The sequence below is a fragment of the Pyrgilauda ruficollis genome, unplaced genomic scaffold, assembly GCF_017590135.1.
Source record: "Pyrgilauda ruficollis isolate IOZ18807 unplaced genomic scaffold, ASM1759013v1 scaffold44, whole genome shotgun sequence".
Classification (NCBI taxonomy): domain Eukaryota; kingdom Metazoa; phylum Chordata; class Aves; order Passeriformes; family Passeridae; genus Pyrgilauda; species Pyrgilauda ruficollis.
This window is the reverse complement of record NW_024525934.1, coordinates 3,103,270-3,128,054: the sequence shown is the minus strand read 5'-3', so window position 1 is coordinate 3,128,054 and position 24,785 is coordinate 3,103,270. Positions and strand designations below refer to the sequence as shown.

At 37.9% G+C, this 24,785-nt stretch overlaps 1 protein-coding gene across 1 annotated transcript in view; it reads right to left on the bottom strand.

Moving 5' to 3' along the window:
• Positions 1-24,785, bottom strand: part of UBAC2 (UBA domain containing 2) — an 87,046-nt gene that overhangs the window by 9,531 nt on the left and 52,730 nt on the right. The window contains exons 5-7 of the mRNA XM_041478305.1: positions 20,501-20,624; positions 18,582-18,629; positions 7,905-8,150 (exon numbers count right to left, since the gene is read on the bottom strand). Coding sequence (XP_041334239.1) covers positions 7,905-8,150; positions 18,582-18,629; positions 20,501-20,624 — 418 coding nt within the window. The remainder of the gene's footprint in view (positions 1-7,904; positions 8,151-18,581; positions 18,630-20,500; positions 20,625-24,785) is intronic.

Below are 24,785 nucleotides of genomic sequence, written 5' to 3'. Positions count from 1 at the left end.
TTCCTGGAAATTTATCCTACAGACAAGTCTATTCAGCCAAAAGGCTCTGTCTCCAGCTCATAGTTTCTGCATCCTGAACTTTGATGCCTGCATTGTCCCTGAGGAGCTCATATGTCACACAAGTTCAGAAATCCACATGTGGTCTTTTCTGAAGCCTGATCAGCTATTTCCTTTGAAATCTAGAAGGAACACCTTAATCTGGCTTCTGAAGCTGCCTGAGAGACAATGGAAGGGATTTCAGCACTGGCATGACACTGGGAGTGTCCAGTGTTCCAACTGCTGAAGGCAGGTCCACCAGCATGAGCATGGATTCTGTACTTGAGGAAGTTAACTGTAGCTCTGTTTTGCACAAAACAGAGTCATTTTTAATCCTTACCCCATGGTTCTTTGGATCTGGACTTGTGAAACTGAAGTGGTATTGAAGAATGATGATTAGACAGATAATTCTTTGCTCACCTCCTATGCAAAGACCTTTCTAAAGAGTAATAAGGAATAAGAAGAAACTGGAACCAAAGTGAGAAAACAGATTTCTAAAATTGTTTTGATTTGACAAGCTGAGATAAAAAACTCTTGGCACAAAGGAAACTCAAACCCAAATCTCCAAAATAATACATAAGCACATCCCTTACTATGTAAAAGGCTAGTCTGTGATCACATAGGGAAAAAACCAGATCAGCATCCCATTCTGGGATGTGAAGGTTCAAGTTCTGTCTTAGCTGAAATAGGATTAGCTTCCATTTATTAACATCTCAAAGTCAATATTCAAGGTGTCATATGCAACACTTTTACCTGCAGCACCTGATTTCAGTTGGGATAGAGTTCATTTCTTCTCAGTAGCTGGTAGTGCTGTGTTTTGGATTCAGTAAAATGTTGGTAACACACTGATATTTGGGGGTTTGCTAAGCTCTATTTATCTTAAGTGACAGACTATTTTTTGTGTGTCTCATGCTCTGCCAGTGAGGAGGTATACAAAAAAAGGCTGGAAGGTTGCATAGCTGGGACAGGTGAACTGACCTGGACAAAAGGACATTTCCCACCACAGAATACCGTGCCCAGAAGATACAACTGTGTGAGTTAACCAAAAGGAGGGCTGATCCAGGTTAGGGAATGAGATCTGGCCTCTGTCAGCCAGTGGTGAGAAATTGTATTGTGCATCACATATTTGTGGGTTTAAAAAAATTATTATTATAATTACTACTATAATTTACTTTGTTTCAATTATTACACTGCCTTATCTCAACCTAGTTTTGATTCTCCTCGCCGCTCCACCGGGGTGGCAGGGGGAGGTGCGAGTGGCTGTGTGGTGCTCAGTTGCTGGCTGGGCTTAAGCCACCACAGCAGCACATTAAGGAACAAGGGGTTGAACCAGCTCACAGCGGTTATGTGCAAGTATCAGAGTTCAAACCAGAAAATCTGAGTTTAAGGAGGACCATGTACTATCTGAACCACAGGCTTCTTTTTTACTACATACTATGGGAAATGGCACTCTGGAAGAAGAAATGGCCCATCAAGACTCTCTCTCTAAGTGGAGACTGGAAGGACAATAGAAGCAGACCTGGAATCCAGTAACTGACTGCCCGCCCCACCCCAAAGAGATGCCTTACTTGCCCCATGTTGATTAGAAATGAAGGGACAGGTACACCTAAAAAAGCCCTGCCTTCTGTAAACAGAACTTGATCCAACAACAGTGAATTAAGTACTCTGGAAATGTCTGGGGAGATTTGTTACATCATAAGCTTTTTATAAGAAATTGCCTCTAGTTAAATTGCCAGAGGAAAGGAATATAGACCACTCACATAGGAGAATAAAAATATTCTATTTCACAAGCAATTTATTTGCTTTGAAATAAAACAGTGTTTTGCTTTATGAAGTTGCCCAATCACTGCTTCTCTGGGGAAGCTGATTACAAATATTAAACCAAATTCAAAGGCTATAGCTCAAAAGCCAAGTGAAAACAAAAGAGAATTTCATAATTCCAGTCCAAGAGAAAAAAGGATTGTTCAATATATGAGTAGGGTGCTACCAATGAGTAGGAGATAGAGAAATTCAATCTTGTGACAGCTGGCTGTTAATGAGAGACACTCAGCTTATTCTAGTTGTACTAGTGTCTGCTGGCTCTAGTTCTGTCAGCTTGTGGAATTGCCAACTTCCATAAAAAAGACAGAAACCTGAAGTTTCTGTGGTAGTCTGTAGAGGAAATTGTCATGAATTGTTCATTACCTGGAAATTCAACAAGAAATTCAACATTTTTAATTTCACACCTAGAATCCATGAAAGAAGTCAAGCAGCAAAATAATCCAGAATGTCTAGATAGGAGTGGTTTATCAGTTGTTCAAATACATTATTGAAATGAAACAGTTAAAAACCAGAGTTTGGCATGCCAACATCAGCAGCATATGCAGTTTGTACACCAAATAAACTCTTGATATAAATCCAAATTTATTTTCAACACAAAGAAAATAGTTTTAAACAACTACAGAGAATAACCAAGGCTTGAAAATGCCAGAAGAGTGCAAAAAAGCAAAGGATGAGTTTAAGACACACAGGTTTGAAGGAAAATATATTGTTTTCTGTACAAAAATGGAAGCTGTCTGTTGTTTCAAAATGTGTCCACACGTGTACAATGGCATGCAGAGGAAGGGAAGAGTGATGGAATACTGAGTCTAAATTTAGCCACAGTGATTATTGCTGCAGCATACAAGCTTCATTCATGGGCTGAAATGAATCTGTAAATCACTCACTGGTTAACAGAATTCTTTAAAAATATGATGTCAAATGCTGTGCACACATATCCCAGGAGTCTAGGCACAAAAGCTTTTTTATCCTATTGGTATCCTACATATCACTGTCTTTGGAGTTTATGCAAGTGTTGCTAAAGGCAGTTTCTATTAAAATATGCCACAAAATCCCAAAGAAGTCTTAGTAACACAGACTGATTGGAATGGAAACCCAATTAGAGAAAAGACTTGGTGTAACACCTGACTGAAAGTCTAACCCATTTATTCAGGTAAAGCAGTATGGCAGTTCCCTTCCTGACAATGATACCTAAATTTGTGGAACAAAACGGAAAAGCTGCTTACATCCAAAGTCCTGACTGTGACAACAAGGGGTTTTGTAGACTTGGCAATGAATGAAGGTTGCAGAAGGTCTTCATGGTTCAAAATGGTCTTCATGGTTCAAAACTTCTCAAGTTTGAGTACTAGCAAGATGTCTTTTGGAAGGACATCTTGCTGGTACTCAAACTTGGGAAGTCATTCAAGAAAACTTCATTGAAGTGCCACCTCAGTACCACTAGAAGAGCTAAAAAATATTCCCAGGTCTAGCTCTTCACTTTGAAAAGGCAGAATTGGACTGTCTAGGAGTATATTCACTGCGTGATTTCTTTTCTACCCTCCTGAATGAGAATAACATTCCTGAGGAAAAATTCTTGAGCCAGAAAAACCTTTGCTCCATTAATCTATTTTTTCCCAAGGTCAGGAGTTTATTGCTTAGATATAACCAGAAGGTAAATTACCAACCTAGACACACAGTCCTTAGTTGAAACTTGCAAATTGTTCAGGATATGAGGCTTCCCATAATAATAAAGACACTCAGTGTGCCTACCCACAGAACATCTCTCCTGTGTCCCAGGAGAAAAAAACCTAATGAACAAACAATTAGAGGAAGTCCCTTTGTTACAGAAGTCTGGCCTTTGCAAGCAGCAGAATCTCATATATGATGAAGATGAGACATACATACGAGATACCATGTGGTATGAATCTTAGGAGATTCTGGCCTCAGTGAAAATTAATGGCAGCTGGAAGAGAAGAACAAAAAGTCAGGAGGGAAAAGACAGCATAAGCTTGAAGTGGCCAACAGGGTAGAAAGAGAGGTCATGAAATGAAGATTTTCATATACAGCTGTAGGTCTGTTACAGTCTAGAGCAACCTGGTGAAGCTCTTCCCTGATCCAAGACACTTAAGAGAATCCAAGAAGAAGGCAATACAATGTCCTTAACATGCTCAGCAAAAATGCTCTGCAAATACAGAACCCATTCTTTCAAGATGAAGGGACTGACGTTGATACACTGCCCATCCCAAATGGGCACAGCGAGGAGTGCTCCAAGAAGCTGTATGTAATGCCAACACAAGGTGCTTCCCACCTTTTTGTAACTTTCCACCACCTTCCACATGACAACCTGTAGTGACATCAGAGTAGCCAATACCAGCTAGGCACGGAATCTTCCCCATCTATTCATAATTTGGTTCTCTGCCAGCCTCCCTCCACGATTCTCAGTGGGAAGTGAAAGTCAAGTTGACACCCTGATACTCACACTGGTGCACAGATGCTGCAGTTGCTTCCCTTTTCCCACCAGGGTTTTATTTGGGTTACAAAAATAATAAACTTTAGAAAAATGCTGAGAAATAAAAGAGATATAGAAATAGAAACATCAGGAGAGGAAGACCAACTTTTATCAGTATTACTGTAGCAAAAGGATAAAATAGCAAATGAATACTGGTGGTCAGATGTGACAGGAGAGAACTTCCCCCAAAGTGAAGAAGCATTTTATATAGGAGCAAATACAAAGTATGGGAAACAAGAGAGATGAAGGTGAAGAGGTGACAAAAATGTGGGAGGAAAATGGCGCAGTGGGGAATGAAAATGTGACAGGAAGGGGAACAGAAGGATCAGATAATGGGAAAAAAAGAAAAATAGGACAAACTATTTGCAAGATAGGATAAACACAAAAGTGTGAAAGAAAATAACTACAAAAGCGAAGTTTAAAAAGCAGCAACAAAATAGCAAGCTGGTATTTTCAGGGAATGAATACATATGGGACACATTTTATTCTACTGCCTTTAAAGGTGAATGTAGATGATGCCATGTAATTAATTTGGGACAAGATTGTAATTTCTCAGCAATATCCACAGCAGCAAATAAAGCACAAAGTAAGATCTAGAAAGTTTTCTAGATGAACACCACCATGTGTTTAAGGGTTGTATCCACAGCAGCTAGAAACCAACACAAAACCAGTCACCATTTAACCACACTCCCCTGAGAAACTATCAACGTAACAGCTTCTGGTAACGTATTCAGACACAGTGCCCCCTGAATATTTAAGAGCTAAAATGAGGTACATCATGAAGAAGGAACTGGGTGGGCTTATTCTCAAATTCTACCACACACTCAATCCACTCACTGAATTCAAGGGTGTTCGACAATCCAGCACTCACACACACAGTTCCATGCTTCAGGTTCCTCCAGACCAGAAGATTTCAGCTAGAAAAAGACTGGGAAAGGTAAAGCTCAAAGAATTGCCAGCAAAGAAATTCTGGGGTGATTGTTCCCTGCTTTTTCTTTTTTTTTAGAAAGAATCCAAAGTGAATTCTGCTTTGGATAAAAGGGCTTAGTGAACAGCAGGGAAAAAAAAGACAAAATTATTTACATCTCAGTATCATAGAGGTATACTACAAACAACTTTTGAGAAAGGCTTTTCCCCCAGTTTCTTCCCTCCTCCCCCCCTTTTTGTTTTTTTAATTTAAACTTTTTTTATGTTGATTTGCTTAACCTGTCAGGCTCATGTTCTTCAGAATTTCTTGTGAAGACTCAAAGAATAAACTTACTACAAAAAGCATCTGTTTAAGAGAAGGGCCTCCCTTATGAGAGTCTGCCAACATTGCCCAGACAATGGAGCCCTTTTAGAAGTACTGATCTTCTCCTTCCATAATGCTACTACCATCCAGGGAAACTGCATTGTCTCATTTCTCAAACAGATTAACTGAGTAAAGGAGTGGGAGGAATGAGCAGAGCACCTTCTCAAGGGGCAGCTGAACAAAATTGCTGCACTGTGGCATAGAGAAGAAAGTTAAAGTTCACTTCCCTCACCAAGCAAAGCAGACAGTGTGAGAGAAAATGTTAATTTATCTCACCTATGGCACACTACCTACAGACAGCATATTGGGAGTTCCGAAATCTGCACAACATTTACCCAGAACATAATTCAAAGCCCGATCTGATGACTGACATGTACTTCACAGCTTTTATTATTTTCAATTTCACCAAAAAAAAACTGTCTAAGAAACTTATTCTTTATTCTGCATTCTTTATAGCTTCACTCCCACAGGTAAAATTATCATCTAAGTTCCTTTCATCTGTAGCATGATCTGTTCCACTCCACTGTCTTCAAATTGCACCTTGCCAAATTTCTAAAGGCAAAAGTGCCCAAGTACACCAATCCAGGAAACGGTTTTCAACTTTTTAAATATTCTTTTGAGATTGAAAATAGTCTGTTTTTCATTTTTACCACTACACAGCAACATTTGTGAGTGATGCTTTTTCCGATTTAGCTGATGACCAGTAAATTCTGTGAGTGAGTCATTAAAAAACACCAGGTGGGTCAAAAGCTTTCATGACACACCTTTTCTGAAAAGCCTCTATGGAACATTCATACATTGATCCTATGGCCTTCTGATCACGGGTTTCACAGATTAGCACTAGCAGTTAAATAAATGCTGTGCTCAAGTTAAAGGCTAAACATGAAGGTAACTTGAAAGTGTTTCAGCAACTTGTAAAGGGAAGCATCTTACTGATGTTCAAACAATGTTCCTGCATTTTAGTCAAACCTCTCCACCTTTTTAAAGAATTCTATTTGAAGTCAAACATGAAAAGACATTTTTCCACTTTCATTGTTCATAGCCTAGGGAAAGGACAAGATGAGAAGAAAATGTTATCAACAGTTCTTTTATCATTTACCATTCTGAACTTATTTACCACTTTTTGTAATTAAAGAGGTATTAGAAAGACTGTCCTTCATAACTGGAAGTGGCTTCTTTCTCACATCTGAAGAAACCTGGCTGCACTCCTCACAGCTGCTTGTAGCCCACCATAGTTTCAATTCATTTTCTATTACAATGGCAACATTCAAGAATTGAGTAATTTCTAGTTCAGTTCTTATATTAAACTGATCAGTGTTTTAATAGGAATAGAGAAAAGTAGGTTAGAAGTTTCTGCTTGAGGACAATTTCATCATATTGAAATGTTAAAGAAACAAGAGCAACAGAATGATGTTATCAGGGATTGGAAACAAAGATTCATACTCCAGTTGCAGGTCAAAGCTTTATGCCATCACACCTCTAATTCTGGGAATGCATTAAGGGTTTCACAGCTATATCTGTTTGCACTACACTACCCCCAACACAAGAAGAACTCGTGTATCAGTACACAGCTGTGTTTCAGGCAAAGAAAACTCAGTGAAGACAGTGAACATATCTAAGATATAGGAATTGAGACACCACCTGCCTTGTTTTGCTGCCCTACGACACAAAGTCTGAGAATATCTGGATTTGTTGGTTTGTATAAAACAGAGAAAATAAAAACACTCTGCTATTCTGTTCAATAAGAAAATAACCAAGAGGATTAAACATGGCAAACAGAAAGTCATTTGTGGTTTACCTCTGTAAGTTAGAGAATTTAATTTCTGCCCTTAAGAAACACTTATACACCTACAAACAAAGAAATTCCACAGAAAATTTCCAATCTCTCTGAAAAGGCTGCTGACCAGACAGATATGCAGAAGAGTGAGGAGCATTTTTATTTTCTAACTTTACACAATAACTTTCACTAAAGACCACCAAGAAGCAATCACTTTACCTTTCAGCCTCATTTTTTGTGACAGAATGTCAGGAGTACTGATATCCCCACAATGATTTGTCTGACATCCTGCTCCCATCTTGTGAAGCAGTTTTAACATATAAAGCTATACAAACCACTTAAATGGCTATCAGCAGTACAACAGTGTGTGAAAGACTGATGGAGAAAAATTTAAAAATACATTACTTTTAAAAAACAGGAACAATGTAAGATCTACAAACCAAAAAAATTTATTTCTTATAACATTATAATCCTTAAAGAATGTATAGCAATACCTGCTGCTGTCTTTGCCTCCTCATTTGGGCAACCTGAGACATCATGATCTGACGATCCAGTAACTCCATTCTCTGCTGCCTCTGGATGTCAACTGTTGCTCCCATTCCCACTCGAACTTCATTCGTTGGTTCCGCAGATGAGAAGACTGGTTCAAGAGTCCAAGAAAATATCTTTGCTACCCATCTGGGTACACAAAGAATTCGATGAACTTTTAACATACTGCTATTGTAGCAAACCCCAGAAATCTAAAATCAAAAATGAAAAGTTAAAAAAACTCTGAAAACCAAACAACTTAAGTACATCACATTTACTTTGAATTTGGCTGCAGGTAACAGTAGGTCTTTCTAGATTTTTAAGCACTTTTACTGTATTTACTCACAGCTCTCAGTCAAGAATCAGAGAAACAACAGGGGATTTCTTTACTTCCCTACAACTACAAATTGCTTTGTTAAATCTGTGTGGTGCATTGCCTGTGACTCATAAAGTGGCAAGGGGTTTTTTGTTTTGGAATCTGAGCCCAGGCCAAGTGAACTTTTCTAAAACTGGTCAAAATTAAAATAAAATTTTAATTTCTAGCAAAAGAGCTGGTCAGGGTATGCTGCATGCTGACCTGAAAAGATTAAGACAGCTCTTGAGGATGCTGAAGCACTCTAAACACTCCTTCAAAATAAAAACCAAACACCCTTAAGGCTTCTGTCCCCACCACCCAAATCTCTTCTTCTAGTAAAAATAAAAGCAAACCAGCAGAACTGAAGATAAATCTAAGACTGTGCACACACTCATTCCAAAAGAAGCCCACCTGCCTTACAGGAGGGAAAAAAACATTTGAAAACCAATTCATTAAAAACTGTGATACTGAAAGAGCCAGTTTTTGTGAGGCCCTTCTCCTACCCATAAGAAAAAAACCACATTCCCTGTGTTTGTGCTTGCCTTGGGGCTTGATTTCATTTCAGATTCTACAGGAGAAAGAGAAATCATGAGCCCCATAAATGGAATTACAGTCATCACTCAGCCATTATTTTGAATGCCATTGTGAAGCCACAGCACTTGAGCCCAAAGCAGTCCCATCTGCATTTTGCTTTATGCCACATTTCAGCATTTGTGACACTTTATTGTCTGTTATGCCACAAGAATCAGGCTATCACAGCACAGTGATATGAACAAGAAGAGATCTGAAGCTCAACAAATCTGTAAACATACCTGAGAAATGAAATTATGTGAAAAGCAATGTAGAAACTCTGCATCTAATGTATTTATTTATTTATTTGGGGCTATTTGTTGCATCTCACTGACATCTGTATAAATATACTAAATGCATTGCTGGTTATACAAAGGGAGGCAATACAGGAAAAAAATTCTTTAGGAGGGGGGATGTTTTTCAGATTATTAACAAGGTTATTGCTAAATAACAGCCTCCAGCGGGGTAGTGAGACTTTTAGCAAAAACACATTCTGCTTTTGGAAACAATGATTTTTGCTTTATTTTACTTTCATTTTATGACTCATGGTTGGATGTGCAGCCCAAGCTGTTGGTTGCTTGACAGCCCAAGCACAGGCTGTCATTCTAAAATGAGAAAGAACAGTTTTAAACTACTCTTAACCTCTTCAGTGTTTCAGTCGTGCTATGAGAAAGGAGGTAAATGCTATAAAGGCCACAATCACATCAGAGTGAAGGCTGCCTTTAATTAAAATTTTCTGTATTCAAAGGAAGGTCCTAACTGGACAAGCACTGTAACAGAAGTATTTTCATGATCTCAGAGATCCTGTCCTCAGCTCTAGTGAAACTGTTCCAGATGACTGTAAACTCATGACTAAAACTGCGCACATCAACTGGAAACTAAGGTACACAGCTATAATCACCAAAGAACAAGAGGAAGAAAATTCATATCACTTCTGCAATTCACCTGTTTTTGGTATGTACTGCTTGAGGTGTCTGCCTAGCAAGAAGGTCTCCCAGGAGCAAAGCCCTGATCCTGAGGGAGTTAGGTAGATAGGCCCCTCACTCAAGAAAACCTAGACTGCACAGTAACTTTGAAAGCAGTTTTTGGCAAGCGAGAATTACTGAACCAGACTGCAAATATTACATACACATTTAATCTGAGGTTTTCCTCAATGCAAAATGCACGAGCAGCACCACAACATACAAATTATCTCCCTTCCTCCCACCTTGTTAGGTATAGGTACAGGTAGTATTACTGGCTATGGAGCCAGGAGCCATCTTTTGTTCCAGGGATTCTGCACACCTGATTGTACAGGTGTTAACTAGGCAGAGAAAGAAGTCCCACTCAAAATATTTTGTCCAACATCACACCAACATTCCTTCACTTCTTTCAAATGGCTCTCCTAGATACTGATACCTGCTCTCTCTTACCACCTTTGAAAAGGTCTAATGTTTTCAAAAATCTTGAACGGGTTCAAAAAGTCACAAGAACAAAACAAAGCAAGTGGTGATAGGAAAATCTGCATCTCGCTGAATACATGACAAATCTTGACACGTGTCTGAACATACTAACCACAAAAAGAATCATTATTTATCAAGGCAAGACAGAAAACAGAGTAATGCGACAACAGCAGCCTATCTTTCGTGTACTTTGGAATTTGTCTCAGAAGGGAAGGCATACTGCAAGCCACAGTTAGCAGCTGCATCAGTAAAAGCATTCTCGTATTTTTCTTAGCAGAGATGGCTGGATGTAGAATCATTTAGGCTGGAAAAGACCTTTAAGATCATTAAGTCCAATTGTTAATCCAGTACTGTCAAGTCCACCATGTCCTTAAGTGCCACATCTACATGTCCTTTAAACACCTATAGAGGTGGTGACTCAACCTCTTTCTGCCCTGGGCAGCCTGTTCCAGTGCTTGATCAACATTTTGGTGAGTAATTTTTCCTAATATTCAATCTAAACCTTCCCTGGCACAACTTAAGGACATTTCCATTTATCTTACTTGGAAAAAGAAATTGACCCTCACCTTAATACAATCTCCTTTTAGGTAGTTATAGAGAGCGAATGCTTCCAGAAGAATCATTTCACTTCTTAACCAGAAGAAAAGACTTTATAAGGCTAAAGGTTTACAGACATGCTAAAATGAAGAGCTATTATATGGAAGTATAAGAAAACGCTGTGGTCAGTTATAACAAATTTTCAGTAAGTTTCAGCTAGTGAGGACAAGATAGCTATTTCCATATTTCCAATAAACCCAGAATGGAGACATTTGTAGTTAAAAAAGGTCTTGTGATTCAGTCTGGCTCAGTGTCATACTCTCATCTTAATGTCAAGTATTTCCAAAGAACTTCCTCTATAGCTGGTTCATATGCAGAACTTGATAGATATAATTTTAAAAATCAAAAGCTTTGACAAAGTAAAAAACAACTTTTTACCCTACTTTTGTTACTGACATTGAGTGAATTTCTAGTGTTTAAGAATATAAAGCAACATTGTTTATTCAATGAAGATAAGATGACCTCATTATATTCCAACTTCAGCACTGTACATCAGATTAAAGGACTACTTCCCCCAAACAGAGGAGCTTCCACTGTATTTTAGCCGCCAAAAAGTCACCACAAAAAGATGTTGTGGTTATGTTCACACTGTTAAAATGGAGAATTTGTGGCTAGCAACACAAGGTGTATCTTAATTTCTGTTAGTCACAGCATCTTCCACCATATTGTATGTGGCACAGTGCTAAGAGGAAATGGAGGATGCTGGAAACTCTCTGGCACACTGCAGAATAAAAGTGTGCTTAGATATTTTCAGTTTCTTAATGCAGTGACTTACTACTGGTTCTTCACATGAAGTTTCCTAACCTCCTCCTGCCCCCGTATAAAGCCTAACTTCCCCTCCCCTTCCCTCATGTCCTTCCAAAGTTGTAGATTTTTGAGAAAAAGGAAGTAGCTGTAGTTTCTCTGCAATTAGGTAAACCAAACATGGAAGCTCTCCAGTATTTTACATTGCAAAGATACATATGCTCCACAAGTAGCTGGAATAGGATTTAAAATTTAAAAATTTAAATATTTAAATTCACTGTACTTGATTTAACACCAAAAAAGGAAATCAAACAGGAAAAAAAGTAGACAGACTGGTGTAGAGAATTATATTGCAAATTATTTTAACAAACAGACCTTGACATCAAATACTCGATTATTTTGTTCTGAAAAATGTAAATACATTCATCACATGTACTCAAGACTTGGCTGTTTTCAGATACCAACAAAAGCAAACAGTTTTCTTAAGGTGAAGTGACATTTTTATACCTGTTTTATCTGCTTAATCTTTAGTATGTTCTGAATTCTATACAATTAGAATCAAAACATGGGTTGAAGTTTGTGTCAGGATTCTGTATTTATCTTCATTAGAGACAGCATTTGTCAAACCAAGAGGGATTGGTGAAAACCACCCAAGAAACAAAACAACTCAACAAATAAACTGCACTACACATATATTTTCAACTTCTGTTACAATTCTAACACATTATTTTGTTTGGGTTTCCTTTTTGGAAATTGTTACAAATACTATAAACAGCCTTTTGCAAGAGTTACCTTGAAAGAAAAATAAGATAATAGTGATAACAAAATATTTCCCTTCAATTTTGTTTGCAGTTGATTTGGCTCATAAGTTTTCCAGATACTTTGAAACTTTTTTCTTCACAGTTCATCAGTGCTTCATTGGTCAGATGGAATCATTATCAGCTAAAAAAACATTGTGTGTGTGCAAGCATGACTGTACTGCCATTTCTGCACAGTACAGCTATTCTTAACTTTTACTGGTGTCCTAAACATAGGTTCCCTTGGTCTCTGCCAGTGATCTGTAGGTGATGATTAGCACATTGTTAACCAGATCTCTTTAATTAAAAGATGAGGATTTGATTCATCTGACCCAACATAGATATCTGTAATTTAAAAGCCTACTTAATAAGCTGGTTGTTTAAAGTTGGTATCATAGTCAACACAGAGAAATGGGCACTCTTGGGATGTAACTCATCTTTTGGCAGATATCTCCAAAGTATACATACAGCTGAATTACTCTCATGGATTCCCTCTCTGAGAAAGGGCAACATTGCTGCCAAAAAAAACAAATACTGATAGAACAATCTAATTCCTAACGAACCAGTTGGTATAGTTAACCAAATAGACGGTATTTTGGACACAGAAACTCTTCCTCAGTTCTAAGAGAAACTTAGAAGTGAAATACAAACTGAAAACCAATATCCATTTTTCTACAGAAGTCATAGATATTACAGAGAAAGTGCCTTACGACACGTTATTACCTTTTCCTGTCCTTTCTCACTACTTTCTCCTTCTTCCAGAGTTGGAAATATCTGCATTTCCCTCCTAGCCAGACAATTACAACCTCACTTCCAAACCAACATCCCCTGTATTCCAGATGAACCAACTCCCTTTTTTCTCAGATGCATTCACTGATGCAGGTATAAGTGCTGGTAGCATAGTCAGTTGTCACCTTTACGTGGGCAGGATGTCACAGCTCCCACCACAGAGGGCATTAGGTCAGTAAAGTCAGTAGAATGTAGTGACACTCAGATCAAGCCACTTACAGTCACTCAGCTGAACACTGAGCACTGTCCACACACAAATCCTGCACACTAGTTTTGGGCAGGATTCAGCACATGTGTTAATGTACATGGACTTGCTGCAGCAAGTCCAGTGCAGGACCACAGAGATGATCAAAGGATTGTGGGAGCATCTTTCACATGAGGAGAGGCTGAGAGAAGTGGCGTTGTTTGGCCTGGAGAACAGAAGGCCCAGGGGATTTTACCAAAGTAAAGAAATGCCTGAAGGGAAATGAAGAGGATGAAACCAGGCTTTTCTCAGTGGTACGCAGCAACAGGAAAAGGGGAAATGGGCACAAACAGAAATATGGGGAGGCTCCCTCTGAGGATCAGGAAACACATTTTCACTGTAGGCTGATTGAACACTAGCACAGATTGCCCAGGGAGGTGGTAGAGTTTGCATCCTTGGAGATACTCATAAGCCATCAGAACATGGCCTGGGGCAAGCTGCTCCAGGCGGCCCTACCTGAGCAGGGAGGCTGGACCAGGTGTTACACTCAGTGATTCTGTACACTGAGTACATGCTCTTTGGTGGGTAGTTCTATCAGGAAAGGGGAATCACATCTGTTACACACGAAACACATGGTTTTACTTAGGTAAGTACTTAAACATAGGCAGAATTTTTAGTATGTGAGTAGTCTCACTGATATTAGCAACACTACTGATATTTATACTGTAATACCAATATTCAGAAATGAAGTAGATCCAACATTTAGTTAACATTTACCTGAATCCACTTACAAGCACAGTTACAAAGTGTTCAAAAAATATCATACTTTGACTAAAGTCCTATATGAGACTGAATGTGGATGACTGAAGGATATCCAGACTAACTGGAGGATAAAAGACAATGCACATCGGGACATGAATGTGGAGGTAACTGCATACATTAACATACTCTGACCAAAGATTCTCTTTGAGAAAGCACATATTTAATATTAATTCAAAGTATGTAGAAGGGATGATATTTTAAATGTGAACACTATACTGTGGGGTAATACAAATGCAAATACAAAATGTTTTAAAACATGTTTTAAAACAACAAAGAATTCAGCATGCATTGTTCAAAATCACTTAAGAAGGATCTGAAAGAGGAAGAAAAACAACAAGAAAATAAATTATTCCTGATCAGCTGATCAGATCAGATCTGATCAGATATTAGCTACATAATACTATTTTTAAGACAGGAACTAAAACAATGAAAGTCTGGTTTAATTATTTTTCTCCCTGGCTGAATCACATTTTATCCTATATATGCCAATTCTAAAGGACATGAATTCACTATACAAAAACACCTCAGCTGAATGAACAACTAACAGAAAGGATGGATAAAGTTCTTAACAAACAGAGCTCAAAAGTACAATCCAAGTACACTTGGGAGCATTCAACAGCATCTGTAGTCTATGTAAAACTAAGTTAGCCACTTCAAAATTATGAATAATAACTAATGTACTCAAAAACCAGAACTGAAATTAAAATCATGCACTCAACACTGTCTGAACTTTCTATCTTAACCTTAAGCCGTGCAAGTACAAGCTCTAAATTACAGATTCCCTACATTTCCCAACATTTAAATATAAAAAGCACAACTTTTCACACAATCTGAGTCAATTCCAGCGTAGCACAGTAACAATGCAGAAAACTGTTGCATTCGGCTTAGTGAAATCTCCAAGTCAAGCAGAGTTTTGGAAACTTCTCAATTTCAGTTTCCTAAGGTTTGAACTGAACTCTACATAAATTCAAGGCAGTTCACAGAAGACTTGGTGAGTGCCGAATTTTTAACTTTATGCGGTGCAGGTCATCTTGCAAACAAATGAAAAACTAGCACAAGGTAAGAAGAAAGTCTAGAACACTAAAATCACAGAAAGGGCCTGAAAGATACCTTCCCCCCATCAAATATAGCCCTAAGCTACTCAGAAAAGCCCATGTCATATGATCTGTCTGATGACATTGTCCTAGAAGGTGGAGGGAACTGCATGCCTTTGTGGGACATGTCTTTTGCTGGTCACCAACCTGAGCTTATTTCTTTAAGCAGGTGAGCTCTAGCTATGACTGAGCTTTGACACACCTCTCAAATTTCAATCCTACCAGAGTATGGCAAGGAAAAATGTAAAGTGGGAATCCAAGAGATTTTAAAAGGGTGGGAAAAAAAAAGGGAGAGAAGATGTCTACATCCAATGAAACATGAATACCACTTCCTAAGGTGTTCTGACTATTTTAAAGAAAAAAAATAGTGAAGAAACTGTTTCAAACCTTCACTAAACTAAGTGATATGCACTACATGGAGGCACTTCTGCAAACAAGTACTGAAAGAATTCTGGGCATCTTTTCACAAATCAGATTTGTGAATTTCTTTACAGCCTACTTCATAAATTTTCTCTTCCTTATACATAAGCATCATGTATTTAAACAGCATGTTTTATACAACATACCAGCAACTGACATACCAAAAGTACAATAACTGACTGTCCAGTTTCATGTGGACAGTAAAGAAACCACCTTTAAGACCGTAATCCTGTACTGGTTTAAAATTAGATCTAGCAAGATATACCTTATCACAAAGATAGACACAGCAGACTTTCTGTATTCTAATAAAAAAACATGAGCTGTAATTTCTGCACCTGAGAAATATTCACCATCAAAACTACAAATTGTCAAAAAATTGCCTATCACCAGGCACATTACATCAATGCCTGCCTGCCCACGTAGACTCATACATGCATTTGTGTAATGATGGCATCACTCACAACCACTGAAAACAAGAACTCAAGGCAGTACAGTCCCCAGTACCTCTACACCCTGCCGAGAGTTCACAAAAAGGTCTAATGACACTTGCAAGGATGTAACTAGAAAGTCAGATCCCATTTAGTTATGTTCAAATACAGACTGTGAGAATTTAAATAAGCCTAAACCAGGAACACTGTGAAGACAAAGTGGAAACTGATAACAACTCAGAAATTGTGCTGGCACCATCCATTTTAATATTCCACATAAGCAGAAGTGCAACAAAAGATAAATGACAGAACAGCATCATAATACACTCAGTATGAGTGCCTAAGTGATCTTCAGTGCTTAAAATACAGCGAAGTGTCTACCAGGCAATGAACTAGTGACTAAATATTATACCTATCTGACTTGGTGTTCATGCCTTTACTCATCCTTTCTGTACAAATAGCTGAAAATTTGAGTCCCCAAAGACTAAGGTAGTAAGCTAGAAAAATGTTAAGACTAGTAAGAATTACATAATATAGGTTGTCAGAATGATTTAACATTAATTTGACAGTCTATTTATTTCTGTAATTGTACATATATACATATGTTATCAACCAACTACACTTGTAGTGCTAAAAGGCACCTTTATAGTGTTGCATATCCTTCCTCCGATTATCTAATATACCATGAAACTTTATTCCTTTACCAAGTTTTCTCAAAAGACACCAAAATATAATTTCTAACAGAGGAAAAAGAGACTTCTTAATCACAGAAGTATGGCAGATATGCTATGCAAAAGAAATGGCTGAAAATCCTAACATAAATTTCTTTTCAAATTGCAGCACTTCTTACAAAGTCGTGGAGTGCAGCTCTCTGCTTGCTGAAGAAAAAAATTGAGACTGAAAACATGTCATAACTGATGATGACTTAATTCATGCTGACTGAAGCAGCATGAAAACTTGAAATGATTTTTTAGCCATCCTGTGACACAGAAGTAACTCAATTTAATCCTATGGATTTACACCTAAGTAAAACATATTGTCAACCTTAAATTTAAAAAAAAAATATAATTTATAAAAAAGATTACTAAGAAAGTTCAACAAGTTTCATTATATAGAAGAATAAAATTTTATATTAAGAGGGAATTAAAATAAGAACTGCATAATGTATTATGAAAAAAAAATTGAGCTACTCTTTATATGTCTGTATAATCAAGTATACACAGAGCTTCTGTCATCAGGAAAGAGGGAGTTAAAATGCCTTTCCATTTCTTTCCTTTCCTTCCCTCTCTAATGAACACCTGTTCAAAAGGAAGGGCTAATAAAAGAGCCAGCAGAGTAACAGGAAGGGTAGTGTGCTTGGAGGAAGTCACAGATCCTTCAGTGGGTACAGAGGCTTGGGCTGATTTCCAGGGGAGATAGATTCTGATTTGTTAGTTGCACTGCTTTCATCGATATTTATAGCAAGATCAAATCATGAACAGACACCACTGTTTGCTGCTTGTCACTCCTGTTATTAGTTATCCTAGAAACCGACAGACTATTTTGCAACAGTCAATGCAAATGGTAAGAGATCAAACTACTAAGTTGTAGCAGCATTTCCTTCTGAACTCAACCCAAATTCAAATTAGTAGGTTCTATACAGCAAGGGCATAATTTGAGTTCTCCATCAACTTAATAATGAGCTCCCTTGGAAGTGGCAGCACTCCCACTGTTAAAAAAGGTTACAGTCTTTTGGGCCAAGAAATCAGCCTGAGCTCCTAATTTCTAAGTCTGTAAAATTTAAAAAGAAGCTTATCAGTATCTAACAATCTGAAAGATTTAGCACAATCTGTTTCAGCACTAAGCACTTCACCAACAACAGAGTCAGAAAGGAAAAAGACAGATCACAGCTCCTTTATCTGACTGATGTGACGAATGTGATTTAGTGCCCTTACTGCCATTGTCATTGTGAGAAACAGCTATACTACAGATCTCCTTGGAGAATAGCAAAGCATGAAAAAACCTCACAGCAAAGTTATTAAAACCTGAGCTTTGGAATCAAAGCTTAAAGCTTGCTGAAAACTGAACAAACAAACTTCAACCTGGGGTACACATTTCTACCACTTCCTCAATAACCTCATTTATAGTTGTGGGTGTACAGCTATATCCATGGCAACAAAATTAATTTCATGCAGGAAGAAGCAGCACCCTGAAAATATTAACCACCAATTTTGTCATCTGTCAGTTTATCATCAGCTAGTCAGGGCTTCACATATTTTGAGGTTGAAGAGGAAAACTTTCTACTTACCAACACAAAATGTTACTTAGTAATTTCTGTTCTTTTGGAGTTCAAATATACTGGGCTGCTCACATACATACAGTGTTTTAAGCAACATACGATTTTTATAACAGTAAGACTTACCAATCCACTTAAGGCTAAAATCCAGATGTAGGAACCAGAGGTTAAGAGCTAGAACACAAGAGCAGGGATTTAAATTTTTATTTTACAAAGTTCTTGGTATATGAACCACTAAGTAGCAGTATGATATAGGTTATGCACTCATCATGACAATGGGAGACGTCAGACTTTTACCTTTGTTAAAATTCAGTTTACCATTAAAAAAACCCCAAAGTATTCCAGAAGGAGCAAGTGGAAAAAACACAGGGATCCAACAATTGTTCTCCTTCTACAGAACAATACATTTTATCTTCATATAGCTTACTAAGTATAACAGGATGTCAGTTATAGGCTGCACAGAAAAACAGGTCTGAAAGACAGACTGAAGCAAAGGAAATGACTCAGCAGCAACAGGAGAAGAGTTCCAAGCAGGCAGGCACTCCAAGTAAAGCTCTCAAACATGCAGTCACAGACAGACTAAGCACCAGCATTAAAATTAAGGAAATAAAGTTCTTACCCAGTGACATATTTGCTGACATGAAATCACAGAAGTAAGTTGGAGCAAATTTTTTTAAAAATCCTGATAAGTCAATATGGCAGCCCATTGTTTCTAGCAAAGTATGTGACTAATCACCTGTAGAAGGTTATTACCAACTGGAAAAATGGACTGAAAATGGTTACTAAAATGTTTCTGAGTGATGCTGACTGAATCATGAGAACACCTTCCCACTAGAGCTCAGACTACGGAAACAGTGACTTGAGATAAGGGCAGCGTTTACAAATGAGAAGAAGGCAAATGAGTCTTCCCTCAAGCTCTGTGTGATGGCAGCAAGCTGCTCAGCAGGGAGAGATCCTGCAGAGATACAGGGCTCAGTGACAGCACTGATCCGCGCTGGACGTGCTGTGTGTACGAAAGCAAAAGGCAAGAGACACAACGGAAAATAGCCCACAATTAGCATGGCTTTCCCAAACACTGCAATAATAGTGGAAGTGATTTCAGAAACAAGATTTTCTGAAAGATCAAGAAAATAAGGTGCTGGAGCAGAAAGTGAAGGAAATCAAAGGCTGAACAGGAAAGAGGATGAATGAAATGTTCATATGGAGCACAAGTCAATATTCTGAAACTGACTACTTATTCTAAAATACTCTCTCCCACATTTCACATAGCTATGGTGTATTCCCCATTACTTGTGCCAGAGCTACTTTTGAATCCCTAGAATATATAGAAGTGAGCCTAATTTCTCATAAATTTGCACATCTCATCATTCAGATTGTGACACAAATGCCCATTCATTTCTAGGCTGCTGGGTTTTGGGGTTTTTTAATTGTTTTTTGAATAATTATGGCTTTCTATACTAAGTAGCTATATTTTTCCAGTCATATTTCACAGAATACTACATGATGTTGCTGTGCTCTATGCTCCACTACTCTAGATTATCTGTCACATGGTAATGCATGATATACAAGTAAGATTAATTTATATAAAAGTGAAATTCAGCCAAAACCTTGATTATTTACTAACAGTCTTACCACAAAAAATACTGTATTCTACATCTTTGTTTGAACTCTAATAGACAAGGGAAAAATTAGCAAATTCAAGAATATAAGCAAACTGGAAAGGTATAAGATAAAAATGCTTTAGGATCAGGTTCCATTTTAATTTCTTTTTGTCTAAGTCATTTTATTGACAAAAAAAAAAAAAACTGTGGAATTTTCTATTATATTTTTCCATGTAAGACAAGGTAAGAACAGATCACTTGCTAACCACTTCAGCATACTAGAAACACATGTTTCTCTATGTTTTAGCTGATGGGATAGTTACTAGCTAAATGTATGCTGAATCATGCATGTGGAAGCATCAAAATTCATAGACAAACAGAAATATTAACTACTAACTACATTATTAGTTTATTAAAAGATGAACAAGAAAGTACATACCATACCTGTAAACCCAGTATGTAGACCAGAGACTTATTTGTGATAGAAAAGTGGCCCAATACTTGTGTCACCTGCACTCTTGGAATGGAGGAATAAAATGGAACAAACAGCGCAAACACAGGACCCAAGCTGCAAAAAGAAAGGTACAGATGGTTATAAGAATGATAATAGCAACACTAGTGTCAAACACTCAAAAGGAGTTAATTTTAAGTACACAACAATCAAAATGTTACACCACCTGGCAAACAAAGGTCTTCCTTGGGAACCCACACTAGGTAACTTATGGCATTCTAGTTAATAGATTCATTAGCAAATAAGAACAAGTGACAAAAAGTATTTCATTTCCCAATGTTTAGGACTGGAGGCAGAAGAGAAGGCAACATGTTTCATCTAATAGCAGATTCTTTCCATAAAGGACAGCACACAACAAGAACAGCAGTAATCTCCTACATCAGAACAAAATATGATTCAAATGGACAAATGATAAGGATTTTACCTTTCCCAAAAGGTTAAGGAAGTCATAAAACTAAGGTCCTGGTATTTACCCAGACTTTATGTGTTAGAGGATTGCTAACAGAGTACAGCATCTAAGATGGGAATACTGACACTTTGATTTAACTTCCCTTTGCCAGTGACTTCCATGCCCTACAAATAAAACTTCCTTTAAGGTCCTCATCTTAATCACAACACAAGATGCTTTTTAAGTTTTTAAACCACCACTGGAAAGAGATTCATAGAGTCGAAGACTTCAAGCACTCTTTACAAAGACCAGATGCCTAGACTGATCTTGTGAACATGAGCTAGTGCATTTCATTCAGACACTCAGTTTTGCATATAATCCTTTTTACGAAAAAAAAAAACAAAACCAAAAAAACCACCTGTATAAACAGACACAACACACTCTTGAAATAAGCTGAAATTATTGAAGTTCTAAGAGTCAAAATGCTATAAGAAAGCAGCATAAAAAAATTATTCTTCATCTGAAGTTATTCCACTGTAGACAATATTCACTGAATAAACCAGGTTTTGTAAGTGAAGATAGAAGAAAAATAAAGAAAAAATACATTTTCTCTTCTTAGAAAAGCAATTTTAAATTATTTCTTTCTACTCTGACCAAATTGAGAGAATACCACAACTGTGGCATGCTTTTCAGGTTTTATTGATCCTGTGATAAACAGTGACTCAGAGACAGAGACTTCACATGTAAGAGTGCACTCAATCATAAGACGGGAAAGTACAAAAAGGAATTTCCCAAGACTGCAAGTGCATTTAAAAAGAGATTAGAGCATGCTAAAAGGTTCCCTAAATGTTAGTATTCACCATTTATGTCAACAGAGACCACAGAAAGCACCACCTCCAGAGTAGCTATCAGCTTAATTCAAAGTCCAGTGTCTGACACTGCTCAGTACCCAACAACCTAGAGGAGCTGGAGGAAACAGCTAGTGATGGGCCTTTTCTCCTAAAACACTAAGTTCATAGGCACCACAGAGGTATGCTCCTAAAGTAATCAGTGTTTGTTTTTAAGACAGAGTTCACATCTAATTTAAATAGATATTACCTAAATATCCATTCAGGTATCTTTTTATAAATGTCAAAACTGGTGCCCTTCAAAATGCTGTGTGAAACTCATTTGTATAGGCAATTCCACTGTGTGAAAATTCATTCCAATTGCTTTTAAACATTCACCCTCAACTTTCTTTATATAATTCTGTACTTTGAAAATTTCCCTTTATTTTCTGTTGCCTTCAATATTTTCAATAGTTTACTAATGCCTTTTTTTAGATTATCTATATGGGGTTGCTGCTTATCTACAGTAGGTCTATCAGACAAGTTATCAACAGAATAATACCAGAATATGGCTGACACAGTAAAGCACAACAAAAGGATGGTCAAGGAAAATGTGGACCCACTGGTGAAAAAAGGGACCTAGTGACAAAGGACAAGAAAAAAGCCAGGGCACTTAATGTCTTTTTTGGGTCAGTTTTCAATGGTTAGTTTTGCCCTCAGACCTTGCAGGTCCCTGAGCCTCCTGTGGGATTGGACCTGCTGTGAAGGAAGATATTTTGGAGGCTCTTGAGCCCAGCTGATCATACAGGAGGCAAAAGGACCAGACAGGCTGCACCCCAGGCTTCTCAGGGAGATGCTACCTCACTGAAACACCATCATGATTAGGGCAGATTCCTGACTGGATAATTGCATATGTCACACCCATCTTCAAGGAGGGCACGAAGAGGATCCTGATAGCTACAAAGCTCACCTCTAACCCAGGGAAAGTTACAGAGCAAAGCTCCTAGGAACCATTGCCAGCTACGTGATGGACAAGGCAGGTGCTAATATCCCATCTGGATTTACCAAGAGTGACTCTGGTGCTGTGGTTAAGGAAGGGGAAGATGGCAAATGTTGTACACTCTGACTTTAGGATGGCTTGATTTGACTTGATTTCTTCTTCAGCCCTTAAAAGAAAAACAGGGAAGATATGCACTGCATAAGCAGATTTGAGGGAATCTGGCTACGCTGCTGGACTCAAAGGGTTCTGATCAGCAGCACCAGCTGTAATGGCAACTACTTACTAGGAGCTTCGCTCAGGGATCCATACTGGGATGAACACTATTTATTGCCTTTATTAAACAACCTGGATGACGGGACAGAGTGCACTTCCAACAAGCTAGTGAGTGAAATCAAACTGGAGGGAGCAGTCAATACTTTGGAGAGCAGGACCACATTCAGCTATTCCTTGATGGATTTGGGAATTGGACTGACATTAGGAATGTTAGGGAGTTCAACAGAAGTAACTGTGGAGTCTCCATCTGGGTTAGAACAACCTTGTGCAGCGACACAGACTGGCTAGAAAACAGATTTGCAGATAAAGAGCTGGAGAATCCTTTGAGTGTTAGTCAGCCTTGGAGTGCCACTTTATCCTTGCAGGAAAGGTCAATCACATACAGGGCAGCATTATCAATGTGTTATCATCAGGCCAAGAGAAGTAATTGCTCAGCACTTCTGAGCCTAAACCTAAATCATTGTGTCCACTTTTGGGTTTCATGCTTCAAGAAAGGTATTAATATACTGGAGCAACTCCAGACAGGACAATGATGATCCAGTATTTTACCAGGCTGCCCAGAGCTACAATTTCCATCCTCAGAGATACAGCCAGGACACACAGCTCAAAATAACCCATTCTTGTTGGACATGTTTTGAACCCAGGGTTGAACTAGATGACTGCCAGAGATCCTGTCAAACCTAAGCTACCCTATTGCTCCATGAAAACTCAAGGCCTTATTCGTGAAGCTCATGATCACTGGAGGAATTTCTATTCCTGTATTTCACTGGGCAGGTACAAACACCCATCCACATACTGAAAATAAAAGGTCTGCCTCTTAACTCTTTTAGTTATGTTAATTAGTTGTTTGGTACCATATATCAGACTCAACATCTACAGGTGGAAAACATATTCTTATTGAAGGACTACTTCACTGTTTTCCTTCACTTCTTTCTTATCCTCTTGTATTTGCCCTTCCTCTCATCTCTTTTAGTCTCCTTTTCTGTGCTTTCTCTTTTTTTGCAGAGACCTTCACCCAGCCCTTTGTTCATTACACTATGAGAATATCAGGAACATCCTTTCACGTGCCATGATTAACTTCTACTAGAAATCTGTGATGCCTGTGTGCAAAGAAGGGCTATAGACACAAGCATATTCTGACTTTGAACTGAGTTTTTGCCCACTTCATATTTAGGAAGTTAATTTTAGTCACATGGGTTAGAAAATGAAATTTTCAAACAACCCAGAAAATTCTAAAACCTGAAAACTGAATTATAGAGTTTGAACAGTCTATATGTCCATCCCAAAGATGTACTGTAGTAGCTGTCTATATAATAATTATATCCTCATTTTGAAGAGCACATTAAATTTCAACATTTGAAGTGAAATGGAAACACAGTGACAAGATAGGAACATTCTACATCATATGAATCGATGAGACTGGTTTTGTACAAAGAAATAAAAAAAGACATATACAAACAATACCCTTGAAAAAAAATAAATCAGAGATGTAAAAATTGTCTGAGAAGAAAAAATCAGGGGCAGGTACATCTTACAAGAGAAATGCACTACTTAAAGTCTAAAAGGGTGACTATTAAATGCAGATTAAAATAAAACATTAGCACTAGGAAATATATGCACAAAACAGAGGAAAAATGGTTCTAAAATGCATGATCAAAGGGTTAGAAAGCTAAATAAATGTAGCTTCTGCAAAAATTCTTGCTGTTGTCAATAGACGTTCTGCGGGATTA